Raw genomic sequence first — 22,279 nt, forward strand, 5'->3', positions numbered from 1 at the left:
TTTCCTGCAACTATGAAAACTGTAATTGATAAAAATTTTTAAAAATGCTTAAAATCCATAATTTTGTGCAACTGTGAAAATCTGACTAGATAAACGCTGAAAAAATGCTTACAAATAAACATTGATATAATCCATCTTAATTATAAAAAAAGAGTCAAATTCTGCCAAGCCTATCCATCAGCAGTATAAGGCCTATGACATACAGTTGAGCAGGTCCAATTCCATCCAGTAGAGGGCACTACTAGACACATACCCCAGCCAGTTCATGACAAGCTCTCATGCATGCAACAGCTTTACAAAAATCAAAGAGAGAGGCAACATACTTCATGTTAAGACCACAACCCCCGCCCGCAAAAAGCCCCTGCCCTCTGTACCAAGCATACAAAGGAGGCATTAAATACAGCTACAAAACATTGTCTCTATTTTCTTGTGGCCTCAGAGATTTTTATTTTGTCCATGTCCTGTCCACAAGCATACTGGTCTAATATCATATGCTCCCACATGAGGGCTGCATAACAGGGCTCTCTACTGACAGGGTATTCAGAGCAATCAGACCCCAGGAGAGGAGTACTTTTCACAACTCTACAGAAGATGCAGGCACTGGTGCTAAGAAGCTCCCAAGGGATCTGCTTCTAGCACTCCTCGTCAGAGGGAAGGTCAACATGACAAAGCCTTTGAAGGAAAGTGGTGCAGGAGGAAAAAAAGTGAGGGGAAACTTTGGGGCTCCATGGACCCACTCTATGCAGGGTAGAAAACAGATCTTAATGCTGCACTCACAATAATTTTCCAGCACAGGCAGAAGTTACCGTAGATTGGGGATTGGGATCAAAAGGCAGCAGGAATATAAACAGAACTGCACGGAAATGAACAGGGAAAAGATTGTGCAGCTATGCAATGAAGCAAACTAAAACACACTCCTCTCTCAACCAGAGGAAACTGTCCAGGATGATGCTGATTCTGATGAGGAAACCTTCTCTGTAGCAAGTAGTTCCAACACTACTCCCAGCCACATTATTACCAAGCATGTGGGAAGTGGAGTGTGGAAAACAGAAGAGAATACACACGAGCACTCCAATCTACCACCCCTTCCCCATGTCCTTGGGAAAGCTCTATCATTTGAAGAGCCCTCCTTCATTTTACATATCATGTAAGCCTCGTTGTAGTAAGGCTGAGCTCTGTTTGAAGACTATATAGCTAGTCTGGAAGTTTCCTGTTTTAATACTAATTCTTTACATTTCTGTAGCATCTTCATCCCAAGAGGTCCCAGTGAGAATGGTCCACTCTCTCAGGGGTGAGAGAAAGTAACAGAAAAAAAGAGTTAAATCTCAGCTGGAAGGAAGAGAAGATGGCAGAAATGAATCAGAGGCAACATGTTAGGGCTGCAGCTGGTTGTCTCTCCTAGATTTACCAGGCCAGCAACCAACACAACATGGTCTCCTATAAAAGAGTAAATTCCTAAATTCTGTGACTGGCAGTCAGAAAGCAGGGAGCTCCTTATGGAAAGGAGACTGAAACCCCAACTTTCTGAAAGCCAGGAATCTGCGTGAAAGACAGCCAGAGATTTTCTAGTATCTAGTTTAGCATGTCATGTATAGAAGCCAGTTACGCCACTCTGTTGTTTTACGAGATGCTGATTTAGTAAATATCCAGTACCATTTTGGAGAGGTCATTTCCTTCCTTTGCCTGACATTTATCATTACAATCCCAAAGTGCTACACTTGCTGTCTACCTGCTGAAATGCAGCAAACTTCTGAGATGGGAAGGTAGCATAAAACATAAGAGAAGAGAGAGGGGACACCTATTGGTCATACTAGTATTGCTGTCCCTGCCCAAGATCTCACTATGCTCCCTCTCTTTCCAGCTTCAAGATCATGGTGTGGAATCAGGTGGCAGTGCCAAGCCACCTACAGCCCCCCTGTGCCTCCTCTGCTCCCAGCGTCAAGTCCCCAACATGGCGGCTCTCAGCTCTGGATCCCCCTGTGCTGAGACTCCCCCCTTTTTTCCAGCAAGGTATCTCTCAGCAGCAGGCACAACGGTCTCCAGCCAGGAGCTTTCATCTCGTCTCCTCTTTTTCCCCCAGCCCCGGGTTTCATTGCACCCCACGACTTCCCGCCCCTGCCTCCCAGCATGGTACCTGTTGGCAGTGCTTGTACTGCTGCCCCCGCTGCTGTGTTTCCTCACCCGGCTCAGCCTCCGCATTGGCTTTGGATCCTGCAGTCCAGGGCTTGGTAACAAGGGGAAGGTCGAGGCATAGCCATGCTCACACTCTGCACAAAAATCAACAGATGAGAGAAACTGGTGAAGAAAGGTTCATTCACTTGAACCCAGTGATCTAAGGAAGGAAGGCCAGAAGCATGAAATAACCCGGGGGGGGGGGGGGGGGGAAGGAAGAGAGGAGGAGAGAGAGAACAAGTGACCTGCAATAACCAGGCGGGAGGCAGAAGTCTGTGTGAGAAAGGGGTTAGAGCCATATCATTGTGGAAGATAGGGACTATTAAGCCAGTCCCAGGGGAGGAGGTTTAAGCCCCTGTAAACCTTGGGGAGAGGATCCCAGAAAACACTGAAAGCTGACACAATGGCATGGGCAGCTTGGTTCCCTGGTCCTCGCTCAAGCTGTTTGACCTGGACACAGTGTAAAATAGGCATTTCCCATTGTGTTTTCAGGCTCTCTGTAGCCGCAGACCTCCCCATCTCTCTCTGTGGGGAGCTCACCCCAATCCCCAAGAACCGTTCATACCAGGCGCTCTCCCCCCAATCTTCCCCCTCTGCAGGGATCTCCAACTCCAACCCCAACATCCATGGAAGCCCCTCACCCCTATCCCCACCTCTTCAATCTCCCTGCCTCTATGGGGAATCTCTCACCACCAACCCGCAGGGTGCTTCCCCTCCATACACGGGATTCTCTCACCACAACCCGCCCTTCCCCTTCTCCCCCAAGCCCCACTCCTTCCCTGGGGAGCTGTCACCCCAGCATCCCTCCCCCCATTACCTCTCTCCCTTCGCTCCAGATACTCTGCCGCCTCCAGCAGCCGCTGGATGTTGATCATCTGCACCCGCTCCATGGCCCCCAGGTAGGTGGCTGGGGGGGGGGGGGCGGGGGGGTTGCAGCCCTGAACCACCACACTCCAATCCCCCACCTGAGGCACCAGGAGCGGCCAAGGGGAGCGGTGACAGAGCTCCTTCTCTCCCCGAGATCTGGACTCTTCACCTCAAGGACAGCGCCCCCAGGATACGTCTCCTTCAGGGAGGGAGGGAGGGAGGGAAGGATGGGGGAGCCCCACAGGATCGGGGTGCAGTCCCGTCTCCTGCTGCCTCCAGAGAGCCGCTGGGGCAGGAATAACGTGTGATAAGAGAGAATCAAACAGCCAGATACCCCTGCTCCTGCCCCACACGCTGCCCCCGCCCCTAACCCTGCCTCACACCCACTCTCTGCCCTCCCGAGCCCTGCCCCTGCCCCACACTCCGCCCCCCCCCCCTTTCTAGCCTCGGTCCTGCCCCCTACATCTCTGCTCCAAGCCCGGGCCCGGGCCCCTCCCCTCGACGCCCCACAGCAGAGCCCTGCGGCGGCGTCCGTCGGCCTCTCACACTTTGTTTACCTCCGGCGAGCGACCACGGGAGGGGGAGGGGACTCACGGCCGCCGCTGCCCCACAGCCGCCTGGGAAATGTAGTTCGCGGGCGCCGTGATGCATTGTGGGAAGCGCGTCTCCTCCCGCCTCTCTCCTGCCTTTCGGGGCAGAGCCAGGCGGGCGCCTGGGGGGGCCGTTGGCCGGGCTGTGAGTTCCCGCGCCCGCTGAGGGGAGGCTGGCGCGCTCTGCCCCTTACCGGCCGTCACGTGCTTTAATCCCAGGTTAGTCCGGTGCCGGTGGAAGGGGCCACCCCGCGGACGCGCCTCAGGCAGTCCCGCTTGGAGGCGGGCGAGAAGGTAACCGCCACTGGGGCCTGCGCGCTGCTGAGGCCCTCAACAGGGATGACAGCAGCCAGGGTCTAAACCGGTTTTATTGCACCTTCCTGGCATTGCTTAGCTGCCCCGGCCCGCTAGGGGCTGTAGGCAGAAGGGCGGTGCTGACTCTGGCCGGGTTGACTGGTTTTCTTAAAGCATCAGCTCCTGGAGTCCTGGGATTATGTAAGAATCACAACTTGCATTTTTAATTTAAAAAAACACAAGCTTCTAGCCCGTCTCAAGGAGGAGGAAGAGAAGAGTTTGAAAATGCCCCACCCCTTAAAGCGCCAAAGCTAAAAGGCAAACACAATTTCCCCCAAAGTTATTTTTTTAAAACATTTGTAATTTTTTAAAAGAACAGGAGGACTTGTGGCACCTTAGAGACTAACCAATTTATTTAAGCATAAGCTTTCGTGAGCTACAGCTCACTTCATCGGATCCATTAGTCTCTAAGGTGCCACAAGTACTCCTTTTCTTTTTGCGAATACAGACTAACATGGCTGTTACTCTGAATCCTGTAATTTTTAAGCAAGTCTCATGATGCGGGGGGCGGGTCTGGTACATGAGTGATGTTCATTCACCAAGTAAGAGATCTTCTATCCCTTTAGCTTATATTCTAAATAGACAAAAGGGCCACAGAGTAGGAGAAGGGACATACAGATGGGAAACCCAGGCTCAGAGAGTTAAGGCTCTGATCCTGCAAACTGCTCTGAATGGGCAGAGCCTAATAGGGATCCACACAGACAGGGTTATGCTGAAACGAAGCAGCTTGCAAGATAGAGGTTTACGCGACATGTCACACAGGGAGCCTCTGTCAGAGCCAGGAACTGAACATAGTTCTTCTTGTGCGTTGGCAAATGTGACTAAGAATCATCAACTCATTTCACATAGTCCACATGACAAACACCGGACACGGGTGACTTTCAGACAACAGTGTCCCTGCCCTTAAAAACACTCCCAAGTGTTCCACATTAGTAGGCCAACTGCTATAACACCACTAAAGCAGAGGGTACAAAGTGGGTTCAGAATGCTACTAAATCAGAATGGTAGCATTTTACATCTGCTTTGGACAGCTCTGAAATACTACAAGGTACATGACAGTGAAGAATCAGGCCTAGAGTGGTTGATCTAGTATTTTATAATAAGAGGAACTTAGAGTTGAATCAAAAATGCAGGACCCCTGTAGGGTTGTTTTTCATTTGTGGTGGTGGTGTTTTTTAAATAGCCCTTTTCTTCATACTCTTCAGCTTCTCTGCTACTTAGGTACAGAACAGGTTTAGCACACGTGTCTGTGTGTCAGGATATCAGGGTTCTAGCCACAGCTCTGATATGACTGGCTTGCTGCATGACATTGGTAAACTGGTTGCTCCGTCCCTCATTCCCATTTGCAAAATAGGGGCAAGGGACCTTACCTACCTCATATAACTCTGAGGGGCTTAGTTCTTTGATATGTGTAAAGTGCTTTGAGATCAACATGTAAAAGGTGACACAGAAGAGCAAAGTAGCACTACATAATGCTATTACAGTGTTTTGTTCATTTGAAGCACTATACATATGCTAAGTAATAGCAGTGTTAAACCATGGAGAGAGTCACTGGTGCACAGGCTCTGCAGCCCATTCTCTATTATTCTCAGTGCCCTTAAAATATATATATTTTAGTGTTCCCTTTTTTGTAAACAGTGACAAACGATCATGGTAAGTGTGCAGGACTTGAAACTTTGCCAGCATCTTTTAAGGTTACTGTGGGGGAGCTTGAAACTTGCTAATGACAATGTGTAACGCCAGCCTTAGAAGTTGGACAAAGACCCAAAATGAAAGACATGGCACAGAGCAGATGCAGTATTGCCAACCCCAAATGTCCAAAAGTCATCAGTTTGACCCCCTCCCCATTAGAATGGCGTAAAAATCATGTTGTTGTTTTTAACTTGGCTTATTTGCTTTCTGATTTCTGAGCATTTAGGATGCATCTAAGTTAAATTTTCAAGCATTTCTCCGCAACCATGGGGGCTAGAAACTTATTTTTTAAAATGAAAGCTGAGATTGTCACCTAATGAATTATCTCCAGGAGCAGGCTCTTTAAACAAAACATCCCAAGACTCTCAATAAAAATTAAAAAAAAGTTGTCAACAATGAAGATGAGAGAATGTGAAATAATGTGGGTTTAGTTTCTTTACCCTCATTTGGCTCTTTTGCCATTTCACAGATTTTTAAAATAAGACAAATTTTGATTCTTTTTATTAGTCTTCTGCTTTTTGAGGTCACATTTTCAAGCTTTCCTCCACAACTGGGAGGCCTTTCATTTTTTAAATGAAAGCTGAGATTCTCACATCATTGCTTGACTCCAGGAGCTGGGGCTATAACAAAAACAGCGAATATCATGAGAGTTAGCAAAATGTTTTTCACCCGTCAACCTTCCTGAGCTAGGGAATGCCACTTTTTGCTTATTATATTGCTCCTTTCTAAATCTATAACCTCCAAATAAATCTAGCAAAATCTAAAGGGGAAAAGGCTCTTTGTGTCACTGTTAAATGACTTTGAAATAGCCTTTTGCCTCAGGTCAAATATAGTATTAATTCAATATTTATAGGGTCCCTACATCAGGTGATTACATCGTCGACCTCACAAGCTTATGACCTCAATGATCTAACTCTATTTATTACATGACCCTCTACTGCATGACCAAATTTGCATATAGTGCTAAGATATAAATGGGGGCGGGGTGGTTAGATAAGATTTTAAAAACAAATTAAGGAGTTTTTAAACAATATTACTATTTTTTTAAAAAGTGTCTCACTGTATCAAATAATTCAGCATCTTGATTCTTGGTTGTCTAAACATTTCTAGGAGAATTTTCCCCATACCATTTTGCATTGGTTTAGTGCCCTCAGAGCTCCTCTGATCACCACTTCAGCTCGTTGCTGGTAGGACCCTTAAGAAACAAATAATGCCCAGTTTCACCTTCTGTGGCCCTGATCCTGAAATCTGTTCGATTAATCTGAATTCCTATATCCATGCAAAATTCATTAGGGTTCCACACAAATGCAGGAGTTGTCCTACAATGGTCTGATTGCAGGACTTGGGCCTTTATCATTATTCACTCTGAGCAGCTTTTCAGCTTGCCCAAGGTGGGACTTACAGTTGGATTAAAATGAGGGAGCCAGCAGTGGGTTGCAAAGAGAGTGCTGTGGCATGTGTGGACACAAACTTCTCTCTCAATTACCTGAAATGCACATTCCACAAAGTGGGAGCAAAGACAAAATAAGAGAAACAAAAGAGTGCAGTAGTGTGATCAAACAATTGCGGGGGAGATTGTACATAGAGCTATGTGGGATCAGTTCTTGGACCTGAACATTGACTATAGACTCAGTGTCATGAGTCAGTATTTCTAATGCTAATAATTTAAATTAACCTGAGAGAAAGACCACAGAAGGTCTGTGCACGGTAAAGGTAAATTTGGGGCTAAAAACACAGGACATCCTTCAGAATGAGGAGCATTCGAGAAGTATGCAAGCTGTGTTACAGCAGCATTTGAAGAGTATTTCAGCTGTCATCTCAAGGCTTACTGTGGGTAGGGTCAGTCTGCAAAATGCCAGATTTGTACGAGATGGAGACAAATGTGGGTGGGAAATGAATGACATGAGGCAGCTTCCTTGAGAGGGTTAGGGCTGCTTGATGTCATATACATTGATGCCAACTAAAAATCCAAAGTCAAATTAAAATGTAGTCAAGCAATAACTTGCAAAGCTGGGGAGCGGAAGAGGAAAGGGTTATTTTAGGGGACAGTGAGATCATTTCATTTAGTGGCTCAGGATGATCTCTAAGTACAGTTTTCTAGTTGTAAGTGCTTGCTGCTTGGCATCTCCTCTGTCAGCTGTGATTCATTTTCATTGTGTTCTGCAGCTTCACCCTTTAGAAAGGGGCTTTTTACATTTTATTAAATGGCACTTCGGCAGCCCTCCATTTCCAGCCTTAATAATGGATTTGTTCTTCTCCCTGATGGCCTTTCCCTCCTCCTTAGCAACAATTTGAATCCAAGAAGAAATCTGCAGTGCAGGAATCAGTTAATATTTATATCTGAAATGCTGCCTTACTATTTTAACTAAGTGGAATAGATGTGGTTTATAGTAATAATACTTAATACTTTGAACTAATCTAGAACCTTTCATGAGGGAATCTCTTAGGGCTTTACAATAAATAATTAATTAAGCTTCACAAGATCCCATGGCTTTAGATTTTCTTCTCCCCATTTTACAGATGGGTAAACTGAGGCACGGAAGGATTACATGATTTACTCAAGGTCACACACTCATCCACACTCATGAACCGTGATACCCGATTCCTGGCTCTAACCACCAGACCCCAGGCCCTAGAAAATACAGTACTTTGCAAACCTGAAATAAATCTTAAACATGGGCTATAATTTTTCGGTTAAAATCAATTGGTGTTCCATCCCTGCCCTGAATATTTTTTTATTTTATTAACCCCTTCTCTCCCAATAGTTATTGCAATCTCCAGAAAGACCACAGAAATGGCAATATTATATATGTACATATCTCGTTTGCCACAGCTGACATACAACAACTATTTCTTTGTATTTTAACAATACATATTCTGCAGGGGCAAAGGAGCAATATTTGAAGCTCCTAACAATCTTCTGCAATTTTTAATCCTGCCTTTCAAGCATTATATTAGAACCACCACCCTTGTGATCAAGGAGGAGTGGACAAGATCCAGAGGGGTGACCAGTGATCAGTAGGGCTTGAACACAGAATGTTTGAGGGGCTTAGCTCTGTAGCACTTACAGCTCTTGGTGGCCTGCAGAACAAGAGGCTAGGAGGACTAACATCCAATTCTCCTGCATGCCACTGAGGACCGGAACTACAAAGTCACCACTCTTTTATTGATAGTTTTAAACACTGCATGAGGCAGAATTTCTCTCACTTGACTGGAGGACTTTCCAAGCACAGCCTGCCACCTGCATCCCTCTAGTTGTTGCAGTGCATTCAATAAAAGACTTACGGTGCCCTTAAAATATGATTTGTGTTTCCACTCTTGAACATTCTCTTGCAAGGTATGACACAAACACCTTCACCTATACCAGATCTTTTTGAACCCCATCTCAAAAGAGGATTGAGTCTCCTCTGGGTTACACTACTTGTGATACACTGTCCCTCCAACAGGCTAAAGTTGTAAAGAGTTAAAAAATAACGCTGTTGGACCTAAACATGAAATCTAATTCTGTACAGCTTGACTGGAAAAGGCAGAAAGGCTCAGCTCCTCAAAGGTTGATTTCTGTGGAAGTTAGGAGCCGAAATACCTTTGAGGATCCAGGCCAAAGCGTCAATAGGACATCTCACAGCAGGTCAGCAAGAAAAAAACGAAAGCCAGATAGACTTTTCAGCTGCCACTTTCGAGTAGATTGGAGAATGATACTTTGCTTTGCTTTCAGACTTGCACTCCTCCACAGGTTATTCTAATCCAAGATGAATCCATGACTTCGGTCAAGTCACTTGATTGTCTTGTGCCTTGATTGATCCTACTGCAAAGCTAGGTAAGAGCAGGATCTTGCTTAAAAAAGGATGTTAAATCCAAGAAGAGAAAGCCTAACGTAAGATGCAAGAAAGCTAACCTCTCTGAATATGGGTAAATAGGGCATTTCTTCAGAGGTTCTCAAAGTGCTTTACCCTTGAGAAGTATGATCAATTTGCAGTGGTCTTCTTGGTTTAGGATTTTATCTTTGAGTGCCCTATTGTATTTCTCCTGCTGTAGCCTCCTTGTGAGCTTTGTTACGAGGCCCAGACAGAGTGAGGCACAGTAATCCAACCTGGAGGTGACCAATGCATAAATCACTGTGGCCAGATCAAAATCTGGGAGGAATGGATGGAGCTTCCTTGCTAGCTGGCTGGAAGAAGAGCTCTGTACTACTCCATTGACTATATTGCTTTAAGTCAGACGTGGGCAAACTACAGCCCGTGGGCCACATCTGGTTCGTGGGACCCTCCTGCCTGGCTCCTGAGCTCCTGGCCTGGGAGGCTAGCCTCCGGCCCCTCCCCCGCAGCCTCAGCATGCCATGCTGCTGGCACAATGCTCTGGGCGGCGGGGCTGCAGAGCCGCAGCCTGACCTGGTGCTCTGGGCGGCGCAGCTGAAGCGTCGCCAGCCACCGGTGCTCCAGACAGCGTGGTCAGGGGGCAGGGAGGATTGGATAGAGGGCAGGGGAGTTCGGGGGTGTGTTTAGGGGTTGGGGCAGTCAGAGGGCGGGGAACAAGAGGGTTGGATGGGGCAGGGGTTCCGGGGGGGGGGGCAGTCAGGAATGAAACAGGGGATTGGATGGGGCAGCAGGGGGCAGTCAGGGGGATGCGGGGGTTGTAAGGGAGCAGGGGGTGTAGATGGGGCAGGAGTCCCAGGGGAGCCATCAGGGGGCAAGAAGCAGGGGGGTCGGATAGGAGGCGGGGAGCCAGGCCACTCCTGGCTGTTTGGAGAGATACAGCCTCCCCTAACCGGCCCTCTATACAATTTTGGCCCTCAGTCCAAAAGGTTTGCCCGCTCCTGCTTTAACCTCTAAGACCACATTCACTGCCGTTGATCCATATGTAAAGCTCTCATTGATTCAATGGGAGTTGTGCACACAGTGAAATTAAAAATTCTATCTTTGCTAAGTACAGCTTGGCAATACATATTGCATCGTTACCTCTGTATGGTAAAAAGAGTAACAGCCAATGGAAGAAGTTGCATTGAAAGGATGCTGTTGACTCACCTTCAGGGATCAGTTTTCTTCTACCTTAGAAATTACTGTTCAATAGCTAGGGACAATTCTGAGGTCACCTGTTAGCCACTCCTAGCATGCAAGGTCACTAAACATAGCTAGCAACTGAAAGCCAGGCTTCTAGTAAGTTGTAGTTATTTTCTGCCAGAGGATAAAGTCAACTGTCTCATGAATGAATACCTCTGCTAGGCATCCAAACAAGGACATTAGTGTCCCAAGAAATTGTTCATTTGCACTCAAGCCTTTGAAAAGGAGCTGGGCAACAGGTGGCCATTTGTGTAATAAGCATGGTACATACTGTGTTCTGTACCTATTACATATGTGGATATTACATCAAATGAGGTCATTGCATGCTTGTGCGGCTCCTATTGACATCAGGAAGAGTCCCATGTGTACATGCTAGTGCAGAGCTGGGCCCATGTTGTTTAACACAGATCATTTTAATTTACTCTACATCCTTCTAACAGTCTTTTTATTCCACAATCCAGAGGAGTTATTGCCTCAGTCTTTCAGCCACTTTTGGATGCTGCAATTTATTTCCAGTTGTCACTGTCTTTAACGTAGAATTCCAGAGTTTACAGTATGCCAACAGGATTGCCCTCAGGAGACCTCTGATTTCTAAAAATAGCCATTGGCATTTTTCACAGGAGGTTTTTGCCCCTTTCAAACCAGGGTTAATTTTCTGGGATAGGAACAAAAAGAAAAGGAGTACTTGTGGCACTTTAGAGACTAACCAATTTATTTGAGCATAAGCTTTCGTGAGCTACAGCTCACTTCATAGGAACAGGTCATCTTGAAACCCATACCGAGATGTGTTGGCCCTGAGGTTTTGGTGGTGGTGTAGCGAGAACTATGCCAAACAGCCAGTCAGCAGTGCAACTCATTTCCCGAAGCCCAGTTGGAAAAATAACAGCTCAATTATATTCACTAGCTCTAATACAGTGTATTAAATGGAGAAACAGATCTTTCTAATGAAGCAATAGCACACCCAGACATGGCTGCCTTGTGCACATTGTTTTGTGGAGCATTAAGAACTTTGATAAGGTAAAGTGAATTTAACCACTGTAAGGGATTTTAATGCTGGTGACAGGTTCTGGACTGTGGAGCTCTCTGGTTAGCCCAAGAACATGTGCAACTCAGGTAGTGGTGATGCCAACATCTCTATAGTGCTCCATGGACACCTCATCTCTGACCTAGAAGGATCATCAATAGGAATAAACAGGCAGTACAGTCTCCACGTGGCCCATTCGATCCTTGACTCCTCTGCTATTAATCACCATGGTGATGGTGTCCGCGATTATAAACATGTCTAGGGGGAACTGCAGAGAAACCATCAACTCATTTCTCATAGGCCAGTGAACTGCTAGCACACTACCAACCTGCCCTACAGGTGAAAGGCTCCATACCCTTGAATTATTAATCCCCTGTGAAGAAAGTTTGTGACAGTGTTTTAAATCTGTGTAATGATTAGTTAAGCATCAATTAGCTTGGTATGTCAGGCAGGGAACATATGTTGACAGAGAAGAATAGCTGGCAAACTTGATCTTGCTACTGCTGAGGTCATCTTCCTGACTCGGTGCTCCGACTATACTACCTTCTATTAAACTCCCTCCATTGGCTTCCCTTCTTCCACTGCAGACACAAACTTCTTGTCCTTGTCTTATTACTTTCAGAGCCCTTCACAGTTTAGTCTTCTCTTATCTGCCCGGTAATCTTAATTGTGAGGTTAACTCCTGCCCTTCACTCTGCCCATGATGCCAGCCTCCATCACCTGCCTCTCCACCTCTCCCACAAGCACCATCACGCTTTCTTCCCATCCACATGAGGAAAATTCCCAGCAAAATCCATAAAGCCACCACCTTACCCTCCTTCATGCACTCCTCAAAATGCACCTCTGCAGTAATGCATAGAGAAAACTGCCACTTGATAACAGCTAGGCAGGAGGTGAGTTGTGATTGCTGCTCCTGGCTGGCTAAGAATTCCTATTATTTTTTGTTATCCCATCTCCTTCACTCACTCCAGTCTGTTTGTTTGTCTCATCTATCTGCTATGCCTTATCTTTTAGTGGGTAGCCTCTTTGGGGCAGGGACTGTCACTCTATATGTTTATACAGCACCTAACACAACAGGGCTGTACCTGGTTGTCCTTTAAAGGCTAGCATAATATAACCATTAAATAATAACAATCTGATCAAAAAGAGTGGGAGAGGTCCAGTGACATCAGCACAATGCAGGGAAGGGGAGACATGTTGATGTTTATTACCTTGAATTTTGCTGCAATAGCCATCATTAGCATCACACTTTCTGCTCTTTTCACCTATCCTATTGCTGGTTGGTGCGTTTAGCCTGTGAAGATACATGAGCAGACATCACCAATGCCTTTGTCATCTGGTCAGCAAAGGGTACACAGAGTAATAGTTCCTGCTTTGGCCGGCTAAAGGGCATAGGATCATTTTGGTACAATAATCTGAGCTGAGACCATAAATCTCTGTCCAATAAGACTGAGAATATACTTTTAGATACATCTCTTCCCTCTACACCGTTAGTATACTAGGGTCTGTAATGCTGAGAGATCGTCTCCTAATTCAGATAGCCTTTTTCTTTGTTTGAGAGCAACACACTAACTGCACAATCCATCTGTTTTATGACAGTCGTATTTTGAACTGCAAATAGAATACAGCACAGGGTTGTTGCAGTTTTTTGAATAATGAACCATTTGTTGAAAGGGAGTTTAGGCCTGAAATTTAGATAGTCTAAATATAAAAAATTGAAAGTTTTTGCAAAACCTGCCACTAGTAGTAGAAATATTTTCATGATTATTAATATTATGGCAAATTTCAATGAAAACAGAGGGTTTTTTCCTTCGGTTGGTTTGTGTTTGTTTTTTGTCTGGATATAAATATTCCCCATCAGGTTCCTCAAACCTAAGTCCTCCAGTTTTGTGTCAAGATGGTGCTTGAGAGAGTGAAACTGACCTGTCTATTTTCATGTTCCCAGCTGAGTGAAATGCAGAAACTAAACAAGGAAATTGGTAAGAATTATAAAAATGGGGGGGGAGGGAGGAGGGGAAAATAAAAAACACCCCAACCACTAGGTGTTATGAGCCACAAGGGTAAGGAAATCTCTGTTTTAAAAATATATAATTTTGACAGTGTCCCTTTAAGATAGATCCTAGATTTTGTTATTATTTTTTAAAAAACAGCAGTAGTAGATTTGATTCCCATAATAGTCATCGTCAGGGTTTTTTACATAAGGAAATAGTTTTTTGCAAGGTACTATGTAGGTTTTCTCTACTCGATATCTAGATTGTTTATATATTCAGATGTCTTGTCATTTGTAGAGACATATTGCAAAATAATTATTGACGTAAAGAAATAAGTGATTTTAGCTATTTAAAATATGAATATGCACTTTGTTCTTTCATTTATTATTAGCAAAACCATATTTTAGCACTTAGAAGCTGTAGCTTTCAATTAATGCCCTCTGTGGCTTTGACAGAAAGGCAGCTTCTCTGAAACATGATCACTTTCTTTTGCAGCTTGTATGGATAAAGCTCTGCCTACTAAACAATGGCATCCTATATTAAAAACTGCATGGCAAATGTGCAGCTGCTCAATGACAGTGACTGCTAATAAGAGCAGCCTTCTCAACGAAGATATACGGTAATTAATTTGTATAGTGCCATTCACAAACATTGTAATGGGCTTCACAAAATTAAAACAAACAGAAAGCACAGCAAAGTGCTGCAAGCATTTCGTAAAGAGGTGGGACACTTTAGTTTTGATTCTTAAAGTGATGATCGTGTCCAGGTGCACCGTTGCGGGGGGACGGGCAACTTTAACCATGATTCCAAGGGCTACTTAGACACCCCAAAACTAGGTTTTTTGCTGATGATAACTTAGAAATTAACTGACAGGAGCATTGTATCTAATTCCTATATAAGGAAAGGAAAATATATACAAACACCAATTAAAGCCATATTTTAAATCCATATGTAAGTTTAGAACAATCAGGAGATAATAAAGCAAGATATTCCCAAGCCTTGAGGTATCAGTTTTGGGGCATTGCTGCAGATATCAGAAACCTAAGTTTGATACTTTGTATATTACCTTTAGTAGAGATAAATAAAATCTGCTTACTTTCTCTAACAGACACACTCTGTGTTACTGCCATTATATACTCTGTTTTAATCAATTGTTTTTCATTCCACTAAAAACATATTTACTTATATTAAAATTAAGTTATTATGTTTTTTTCCTCTTTTATTAAGATCGGAAATTTATTTATTATTTTGGCATGTATGTTTACCAATCACAACCATGTATGTGACTCACTAACATTTAATTCCATCATTACTATTAGTATCAGACTTGGAACCACGTTTATTTTTGTGGAATTATTTTAAGTTATTTTACAGATATAACTACATATACAAATTTGAAAATAAGCAACCATCTGCACGGTGTCTAAAGTTATGTTTACTAGATGATTTTTTTAAAACTGGCACTGCTAAGGTGAGTACAAGCTAAATTTACATTCTAGAAGGATACTGTTATTTGACTGTACCATTTTAAATAAATGAGCAACAAAGCACAATATGGTAATAAAAGTAATAATGATAATTACTCCATCCAGGACAGGTCAGGCATTTTAGAACTCACTATTCAAAGAATTAAATTTAAGCATAAGATGGAAATAAAATTATGAAACGGACAGACCAGTCAGAAAAATAACAGTACTGTAATCTCTAACGAACTTTGAAAGAATACAATTACATTGCGCATTTTGACAGGTAGTACCAAGTAACAACACCACCACCTATGTGTATGTGTTGGGGGTGTGTCAGAGAGACTGTGTATGTGAAGGGGGGGGGGAATGCATGAGGGAGATTGTTTATGTGTCAGCGCACTGTCTCTTTAAGCTGAGTTCTCAGGCAGGAGAAAGCTTGTTCAGTACAGCAGCCCCCTTCCCCCCAACACCCACTCCTGGGCCCGAGGCACCGACCAACGCAGACAGGCTCCCTATCCCCCCAGCCCAGCTCATTGGAGACTAAGTACAGGGGAGGGGGACGGGGACTCTACACAGGGATCAGGAGGCAGGCTCCTGGTCAGAGCAGCTTGGCCAGCAGCAGCTGAAGGGGGCAGCTGCTGCAGACAGCGCATGGGGGCGGCATCTTCCCTCCTGCAGTAAACTTCACGCAAATGTATGAAATTTAGGGGGAGGGTGGGGCAACTGCCCCCTCCGCCCTCCCTAAATGGCGCTCCTGATCATGTTTGACAAGACAGGAAAAGAATCCCACCAGATGGGTGCTCTGTTTTTCTCTCTCTCCAAAAAATCTTAACTAGTTCACTCTCCCCTCTCCATAAAATGCATCTAACGGAAGTACAAGAGCATCGTGCATTTGAGGAAGAACCATTTGCACGCACACGGTGCATAAACATGATCTGTTGCACAAGCGGCATAAAAGGACGCAGGCCAGCTGTACCACAAAAGGCAGCATTTCGTCACCTGTTTTATACTAACATAAAGATCTTGACGGTCCTAATCCGCTGCACAGAACAGGATGGGACTGGGATACACCTTGGCAGGCACCTATCGTTCCCTTGTTATAACAAAACCCACTTTAACTTAGCGAGCAATACAATGTCCAGCGTTGTCCCTGCCACTTTAAGCAGGGACTATGACATCATCTGACTACAACTCCCAGCAAGTACCCTGCTCTGCTGCTGGTGCCACCCACTAAACTCCAGGCTCAGCAACGCGTGACGTCAAGGGGGACACAGGCGCTTCCCATTGGCAGAGAGGCCCGCCAGAACCACGCCTGTTAAGTTCGGTCAAGTCCAGTCAGATGAGGAGTTTGTCTCCATGTGGAAACCATGTGGCTCCGATTGGAAGGAGGAGCCTAGGATCAACTGATGATGGGAGCAGGCTGTAATTCAGGCTGGGAGACAGAGTGCACCTGGGGCAGCGGCAGTAGAATGGATTGTGGCCTCGCCCTCAAAAGAAACTTTGGAAGAGGGGTAGGACAAGAAGGGACACAGTCAAGTAGTTGAGGTCCAATATTTATGTCTTGTTAAAAAATAATAAAGCCTCCTGCATAGAAATATTGTCACCCAACTTAGAAAAAATATACACATATGTTTCAATGATCATAGACTTTGGTGTAGATGTAAACATTTCCCTGGGAGTCCTGCAACCCCAAACATTCGCTGCACTGGACTAGTGCATCAGGAACAAACAGTGAAACTGGCCAGCCTCGTTTTATTGTCCAAACTAAGTAGACAGCGCAAAGAGTGAAACAGCAGCAGAAAAAAATGTAAAGGAAACAATTCACTCTCTTTTCATCATCTGAGGCATTATTGACACACAAAGGGTAGTTGCTTTGGGTTTTCTTCAATCATATGTACTGATTGCAGTTGTAAATACAGACAGGATTTTTGTGTGTATTTTTAAAAAATATTAATTTGATAATGTTCCCTTTAAAAAGAATGGCTCCTGACTGTTTTAAAAGAAGTACTTTTTGCAAACTGTTAGCTGCATATTAGGATGTTAAGCAAGCCAATTCCCCATAGCATGCAGAATACATTTAATTCTTTAATGCAGGCTTTATCTGCAGAGATACCTTCTCCCCCTCCAGAGAGGTGTTAGGGATGGAGGTGGGATCTGTTGGCTGCAGTTTAACATTTAATATTTCAAATGCATAATACTAGATAATTCCTATAGCCCTTCAGGAGATGCACCAGATCTCTCAGCAGACAGCGGCTGTAACAATATTTTGCATGGTCTCATGCCAGAGAGAGAGATAGAGACCAGAGAAAGACTATCATCAGAGGGGAATTCTGTGGCTTCAATTGTGTCTCAAGTCCATATTTCTGAATCCTAGTTACACAAATCTATTGATCCTTCTTCAGTCTGTGCCTCTCCCATTACTCTCTGACAGTCATAACAAAATGAAGAAAGAGGAATAACTAAAACAGGGTCAAAAATAAGTGTCTGGGTGGATATTTAGTGTGTGTTGTTGTAGAGAACTGCAGGCAATTTGCCCTGATTCAGAGATTGGGAGGCAGGTCTGATCCAGTTATTCTAGTTACTTGCACTACCACCTGCGCTAATGAAATGAGGTGACCAATAAAGTGATTAACCTCGCTCTAGCCAAGTCCTTTATAGTGACATCCACCTCGCACATTTTTCTACTGGCTACTTGGCTAGTTTTGCTTCTTGCCTACGTGACTGTCCCCATGCGTAGGGGAGAGAGAAAGAAAAACAAGGACGTGTCACTCAGTTAACTACACTATTCTTCCCCACTTTGGTGACTCCCCTAAACTGGGGAAACGGCCCTGGATCAGTATAAGACCCCTTGTTTTGGGAGACGAAACTGATTTTGTATGTGGACCCCTTCCCCCCCCCCGAACTACTTCCATTGATGCCAAGGCATTAGTTAACATTGATTCCATTGACTGATTCCAGCATCAAGCTTCCATTGATTCCGAGGTATTAGCCCCTTTTTTTAAAAAGCCCTATTACACCATCCTTTAGGAAACAATTCTCTATTTACACACACACTTCCCCCACTCCCTATAAAAGAGTCTGCGATCAACAAAGGCTTGGCTGATATAATTGCAATTGAAACATACAAAGATAATTTTTTCTGGGGGGACGGGGATACTTTATCTAAGGAACATTTCCTCGAGCCAAACAATCCCCCCCCCTTAAATACAGATCAACAACTTAATTCGGCAGGGAGCTAGGTTTGAATTAGGACTTTGGGGGGGGGGGTGTTTTTTATTGCGGAGGCTGACACGGTGCATCTGATCATTTATTTTCTTCCTTCGCTGACCTTCAGTGTTGTGAGGCTAGATTAAACACCAGCTAGGCTATTTATTTCCTGCTGTTATTGTCTATTGGTTGTGCTCAGAGACGTTGCAAACGTATGAATCGTTCTGGATTATTTATTTTTTGCTGACGAGTACACTACCCAAGGTGGTGGCGGTGGAAATCCCTTACTACATATAATTACCCCCCCCCCCCCAGTAATTTGTTATTCGGTTCAGACTGCTTTAAAAAATCTGGAAAAGGAAAATAAAAGCGTTCGCTTAGCTTTAGGGGAGAGTCGAAATATGCACAAGATATTTAATTAAGCTCTCGAACTGTTTATAATTTGGTTCCCTGCTTGATCATAAAGTTTGCTTCAAACTGCTCCCCCCCCCCCCGTTCAAAGCCTAGTTTAGTCCATTTTTGATGCATTTTACACTTGTCTTTGTATTTATTGGACTATGGTTGGGATGAAAACATGCGTCTCTCTCTCTCCCTCTATATAGACACACATACACAAAATATTGAGGGCCAGTGTTCTTGGGTCTCTTAAAAACAAACAAACAAATTAACTTTAGCCTAAACACATGATTTTAAATTAAGAAACTTGGTGCATTTTTTTAATGGCTGGCCCCCGGCCCCTCCGAATATCACTGTCTGGTTGTCATGAAACTAACAGTTTAGTCTCGTCTGGCAGTCAGAGCCCAAGTAGCTTTCTCTCTTTGTTACATCTTCATACGCATTTTCTGTTGTCATCAAACATTCCTGCTCTTTTCCTCTTTAAGGAAAAACAGAAGGGGGAAGGGAACCAAACCAAAACTTACTTTTATTCTCCTTCTCGATTTTCTCCAAGTAGCTGGCTGCTTCTAGCAAGATCTGCACATTCTGCAGGAAAGTGTTGATCTTTTCCATGGAGTCCCCACTACTGTTGAAAATATCACTGAATGGGCACCTGGACATTGCTGCTGCTGGCATTTCTTGCTGCTGATCTAAAGAAGAATCCAAAACATCACCCTCGCATTTCAGTTCTTTCCTCGGCCGGCCACGTTTCCCCATTGCTTTTGGAAATTCAAACTTTAAAATTTAAAGCTCTTTCCCCGACTTCTCTTGTTCCACTGTCCTTGTTGCAGTTTGTGTGTGTGTGTGTGTGTGAGAGAGAGAGAGAGAGAGAGAGAGAGATTGAATGAATCAAGGGACCTCCTGACTTTGAGACTCCGGTGTGGTCCTAGTGCTAGTTGAGTTCTAAACAATAAAGGGGAATGAAAAGAGTGACTTGATTTTATTTTAATTTGAACTGCTCTTCACTCGCCGTTTAAGTTCATAGCAATTTTGCTTGGGCAGATAGTAAGTACATCATCAGGCCCTGTAAATTCAGGCTAGACTACACAATGTTAATCACGCTTGGGGGGGGGGGGGGAAGATGTTGGATGGAGTGAATTTAGAATACCTTGTAGTTTGACTATGGAAGATTAAAAACTACTGCCTCGTGCTTTTTCTCAGTCCTACATATTCTGGGTTCACCTTTCAACTGCAAAGTTGTTTTTTCTGCCCAGTGAAAAAGTTTCACTATATAAACCTCTGAGATTTTCAGCTACCATCTCATACAATTATAATAAAGAGAGGAAATATTTTCCCTACTGGGCCAGCTATATACAGCACTTTATACATTCTGATGAAACCTACAAAAAACAGACCCACCCAGTTGCTTCTGCTCTTTGTATGGATACTAAAGGTTACCACCTTTGTCTTGTCTTTTGGGGCAGGGACTGACTCTTACTATGTCTTCATACAGTGTTCAGCACACTGGTACTCTGGTCTCAGCTGGCACCTCCAGTGTCCTGTTACTATGCTACATACCAACTGTGTATTTTCCATCCCAGAGCTGCCTGCACTCTAGTGGTGTTTGTATGGTGACTAGCACAATATGGCCCCAATCCGTCAGTGGCTTCTTCGTGCTATTGCAATAAAACTAAAGATTAATAATAATTTACAGTGAGAAGCATGTTGTGATAATAATTTATAGCGAGAAGAATGTTAGAATAGTGTGAAGCATGTTAGGGTGTGCGTTATAAACAAAATGATTCTTAGCTTTAGAACAATGTTTCCATGTGTGCCCTCTCCATTTTACTATTTTTAATCTTGAGGCAATCTGAAAAAATTGTTTGTGAAATTGATCAAAGTATAGAATAGATAGGCAGTGTGCATGTGGCAGCTCCCTTCTTTCTTCCATTGATACCTCTGATACTCTCACACTGTTTTATGTGAGGTTGTGTAGACAAACATCACCTAGAGACTAAATTGAGAGCACCACATTTGTTAAGTGGGGGAAAGGGTTGGGGGAAAGGGTTGTACAGAAGCACACTAGAACAGCTTGGCCTACGTTTTCAAAGCGATTAGTGATCTTGGGTGCCTCTGGTTTTGGGTGTCCAATTTAAGGCCTGCTTTTTAGGTGCTCAGTAGCCAAGATCAGCCTCAACCCATGACAGAATCATTCAAATACTTATGCACCCAGTGGCACTACTGACAGCTGTAGAGCTATCCAGTTTAACCGTAATCTGTACCCTGATAATTTAGGCTCTGATTAGGCAAGGTACTTAAGAACGTGCCTAACTTTACACAAGCCAGTAGTTCCATTGAAGTAATGTGCTTAAAGTTAGACATATGTTTAAGTACCTTGCTGAGAGACTAAGGGAGTTAGTTTTTAAAAGATTTGCTATTACTACATAGTAATGGTTACGTAGAACACTACAGTGTCATTGAAGGGCCATATACAAGTGGACAAAGTACTAGAGAATAGTATATACAATGAAGGTTGTGCGACGGCAGCAGGCAGTAGATCTGTGATCTCATAGATCTCGCCCATCTCTTATTTCTATAAATTTATGCATAATATTTACCCAACTTTGTTACTACTATTTATTATTTGTATTACAATAGGATGGACCTGGGTCCCATTGTGCTAGGTGCTGTACAAACACAGAACAAAAAGACAGTCTCTGTAGCTCACGAAAGCTCATGCTCAAATAAATTGGTTAGTCTCTAAGGTGCCACAAGTCCTCCTTTTCTTTTTCCCAATCTAAGTGTAAGACAAAAATGTGGATACAGACAGACAGGGGGCCACAAGGAAACAATGATGCATCAATTACCCTCCTTTAATTCTTTACTAATCAAGTCCCTTATTAGCTGCTCCATTATCTTCCCTGAGATCAATGTCAGGCTGACAGACCTCTAATTAGCTGAGTCATCCTGTTTATCCTTTTTAAAAATTGGCATAACATTACCTTTCATCCAGTCTTCTGGAGCTTCCCCAGTGCTCCAAGACTTATTGAAAATCAAGATTAATGGTCTACAAAGCTCTTAAACCAACTCTTTAAAAACTGTTGGATGCAAGTTATCTGGACCTCTGATTTAAACATGTCTAACTTTAGTAGCTTCTGTTTAACATGTTCCAGAGATACTCATGTAATGGAAAGAGTATTACCATCACTATATGATGAGACTAAATAATCTGTTTTTCCCCCAAGTGCAGAACAGAAATATTTATTGAACACTTTTGCATTTTCTGGATTATTAATAATTCTACCATTTCCATCTAATAGTGGACCAATACCATTGTCAGGATTGTTTTTTTTCCTAATGTATTTTAAAACCTCCCTTTTATTGTCCTTATCTCTGCTAGCCATAGATTTCTTCTTGTGTTCCTTTGCTTCCCTTATCAATTTCATGCAATTTCTGATTTATGTTCATGACTAGCAACTTCTCC

General features: G+C 43.7%; 2 protein-coding genes across 9 annotated transcripts in view; one reads left to right on the top strand and one right to left on the bottom strand.

The window, feature by feature from the left end:
* Positions 1 to 19,644, bottom strand: part of MXI1 (MAX interactor 1, dimerization protein) — a 90,170-nt gene extending 70,526 nt beyond the window's left edge. Inside the window, exons 1-2 of one of the 2 annotated variants that reach the window (XM_073354398.2) lie at positions 19,341 to 19,644; positions 2,135 to 2,267 (exon numbers count right to left, since the gene is read on the bottom strand). In XM_073354398.2, coding sequence (XP_073210499.1) covers positions 2,135 to 2,267; positions 19,341 to 19,572 — 365 coding nt within the window. In that variant the 5' untranslated portion in view covers positions 19,573 to 19,644. Of the gene's footprint in view, positions 1 to 2,134; positions 2,268 to 2,989; positions 3,396 to 19,340 lie in introns of those variants that run through there. The other variant, XM_073354399.2, reaches the window with a different exon arrangement.
* LOC144930753 (uncharacterized) overlaps positions 3,637 to 22,279 on the top strand; it is a 59,521-nt gene continuing 40,878 nt past the window's right edge. For 2 of the 7 annotated variants that reach the window (XR_013636093.1, XR_013636095.1), the window contains exon 1: positions 3,640 to 3,848. Coding sequence is in view for 1 of the 7 variants with exons in the window: in XM_078853880.1 (XP_078710006.1) it covers positions 13,654 to 13,735; positions 14,243 to 14,366 (206 nt within the window). In the remaining 6 variants the exon portion in view is untranslated. Of the gene's footprint in view, positions 3,924 to 10,374; positions 14,367 to 19,372; positions 19,785 to 22,279 lie in introns of those variants that run through there. The other 5 variants (XR_013636098.1, XR_013636097.1, XM_078853880.1 and 2 more) reach the window with 5 other exon arrangements.

The sequence above is a fragment of the Lepidochelys kempii genome, chromosome 7 (genome assembly GCF_965140285.1).
Source record: "Lepidochelys kempii isolate rLepKem1 chromosome 7, rLepKem1.hap1, whole genome shotgun sequence".
Classification (NCBI taxonomy): Eukaryota; Metazoa; Chordata; order Testudines; family Cheloniidae; genus Lepidochelys; species Lepidochelys kempii.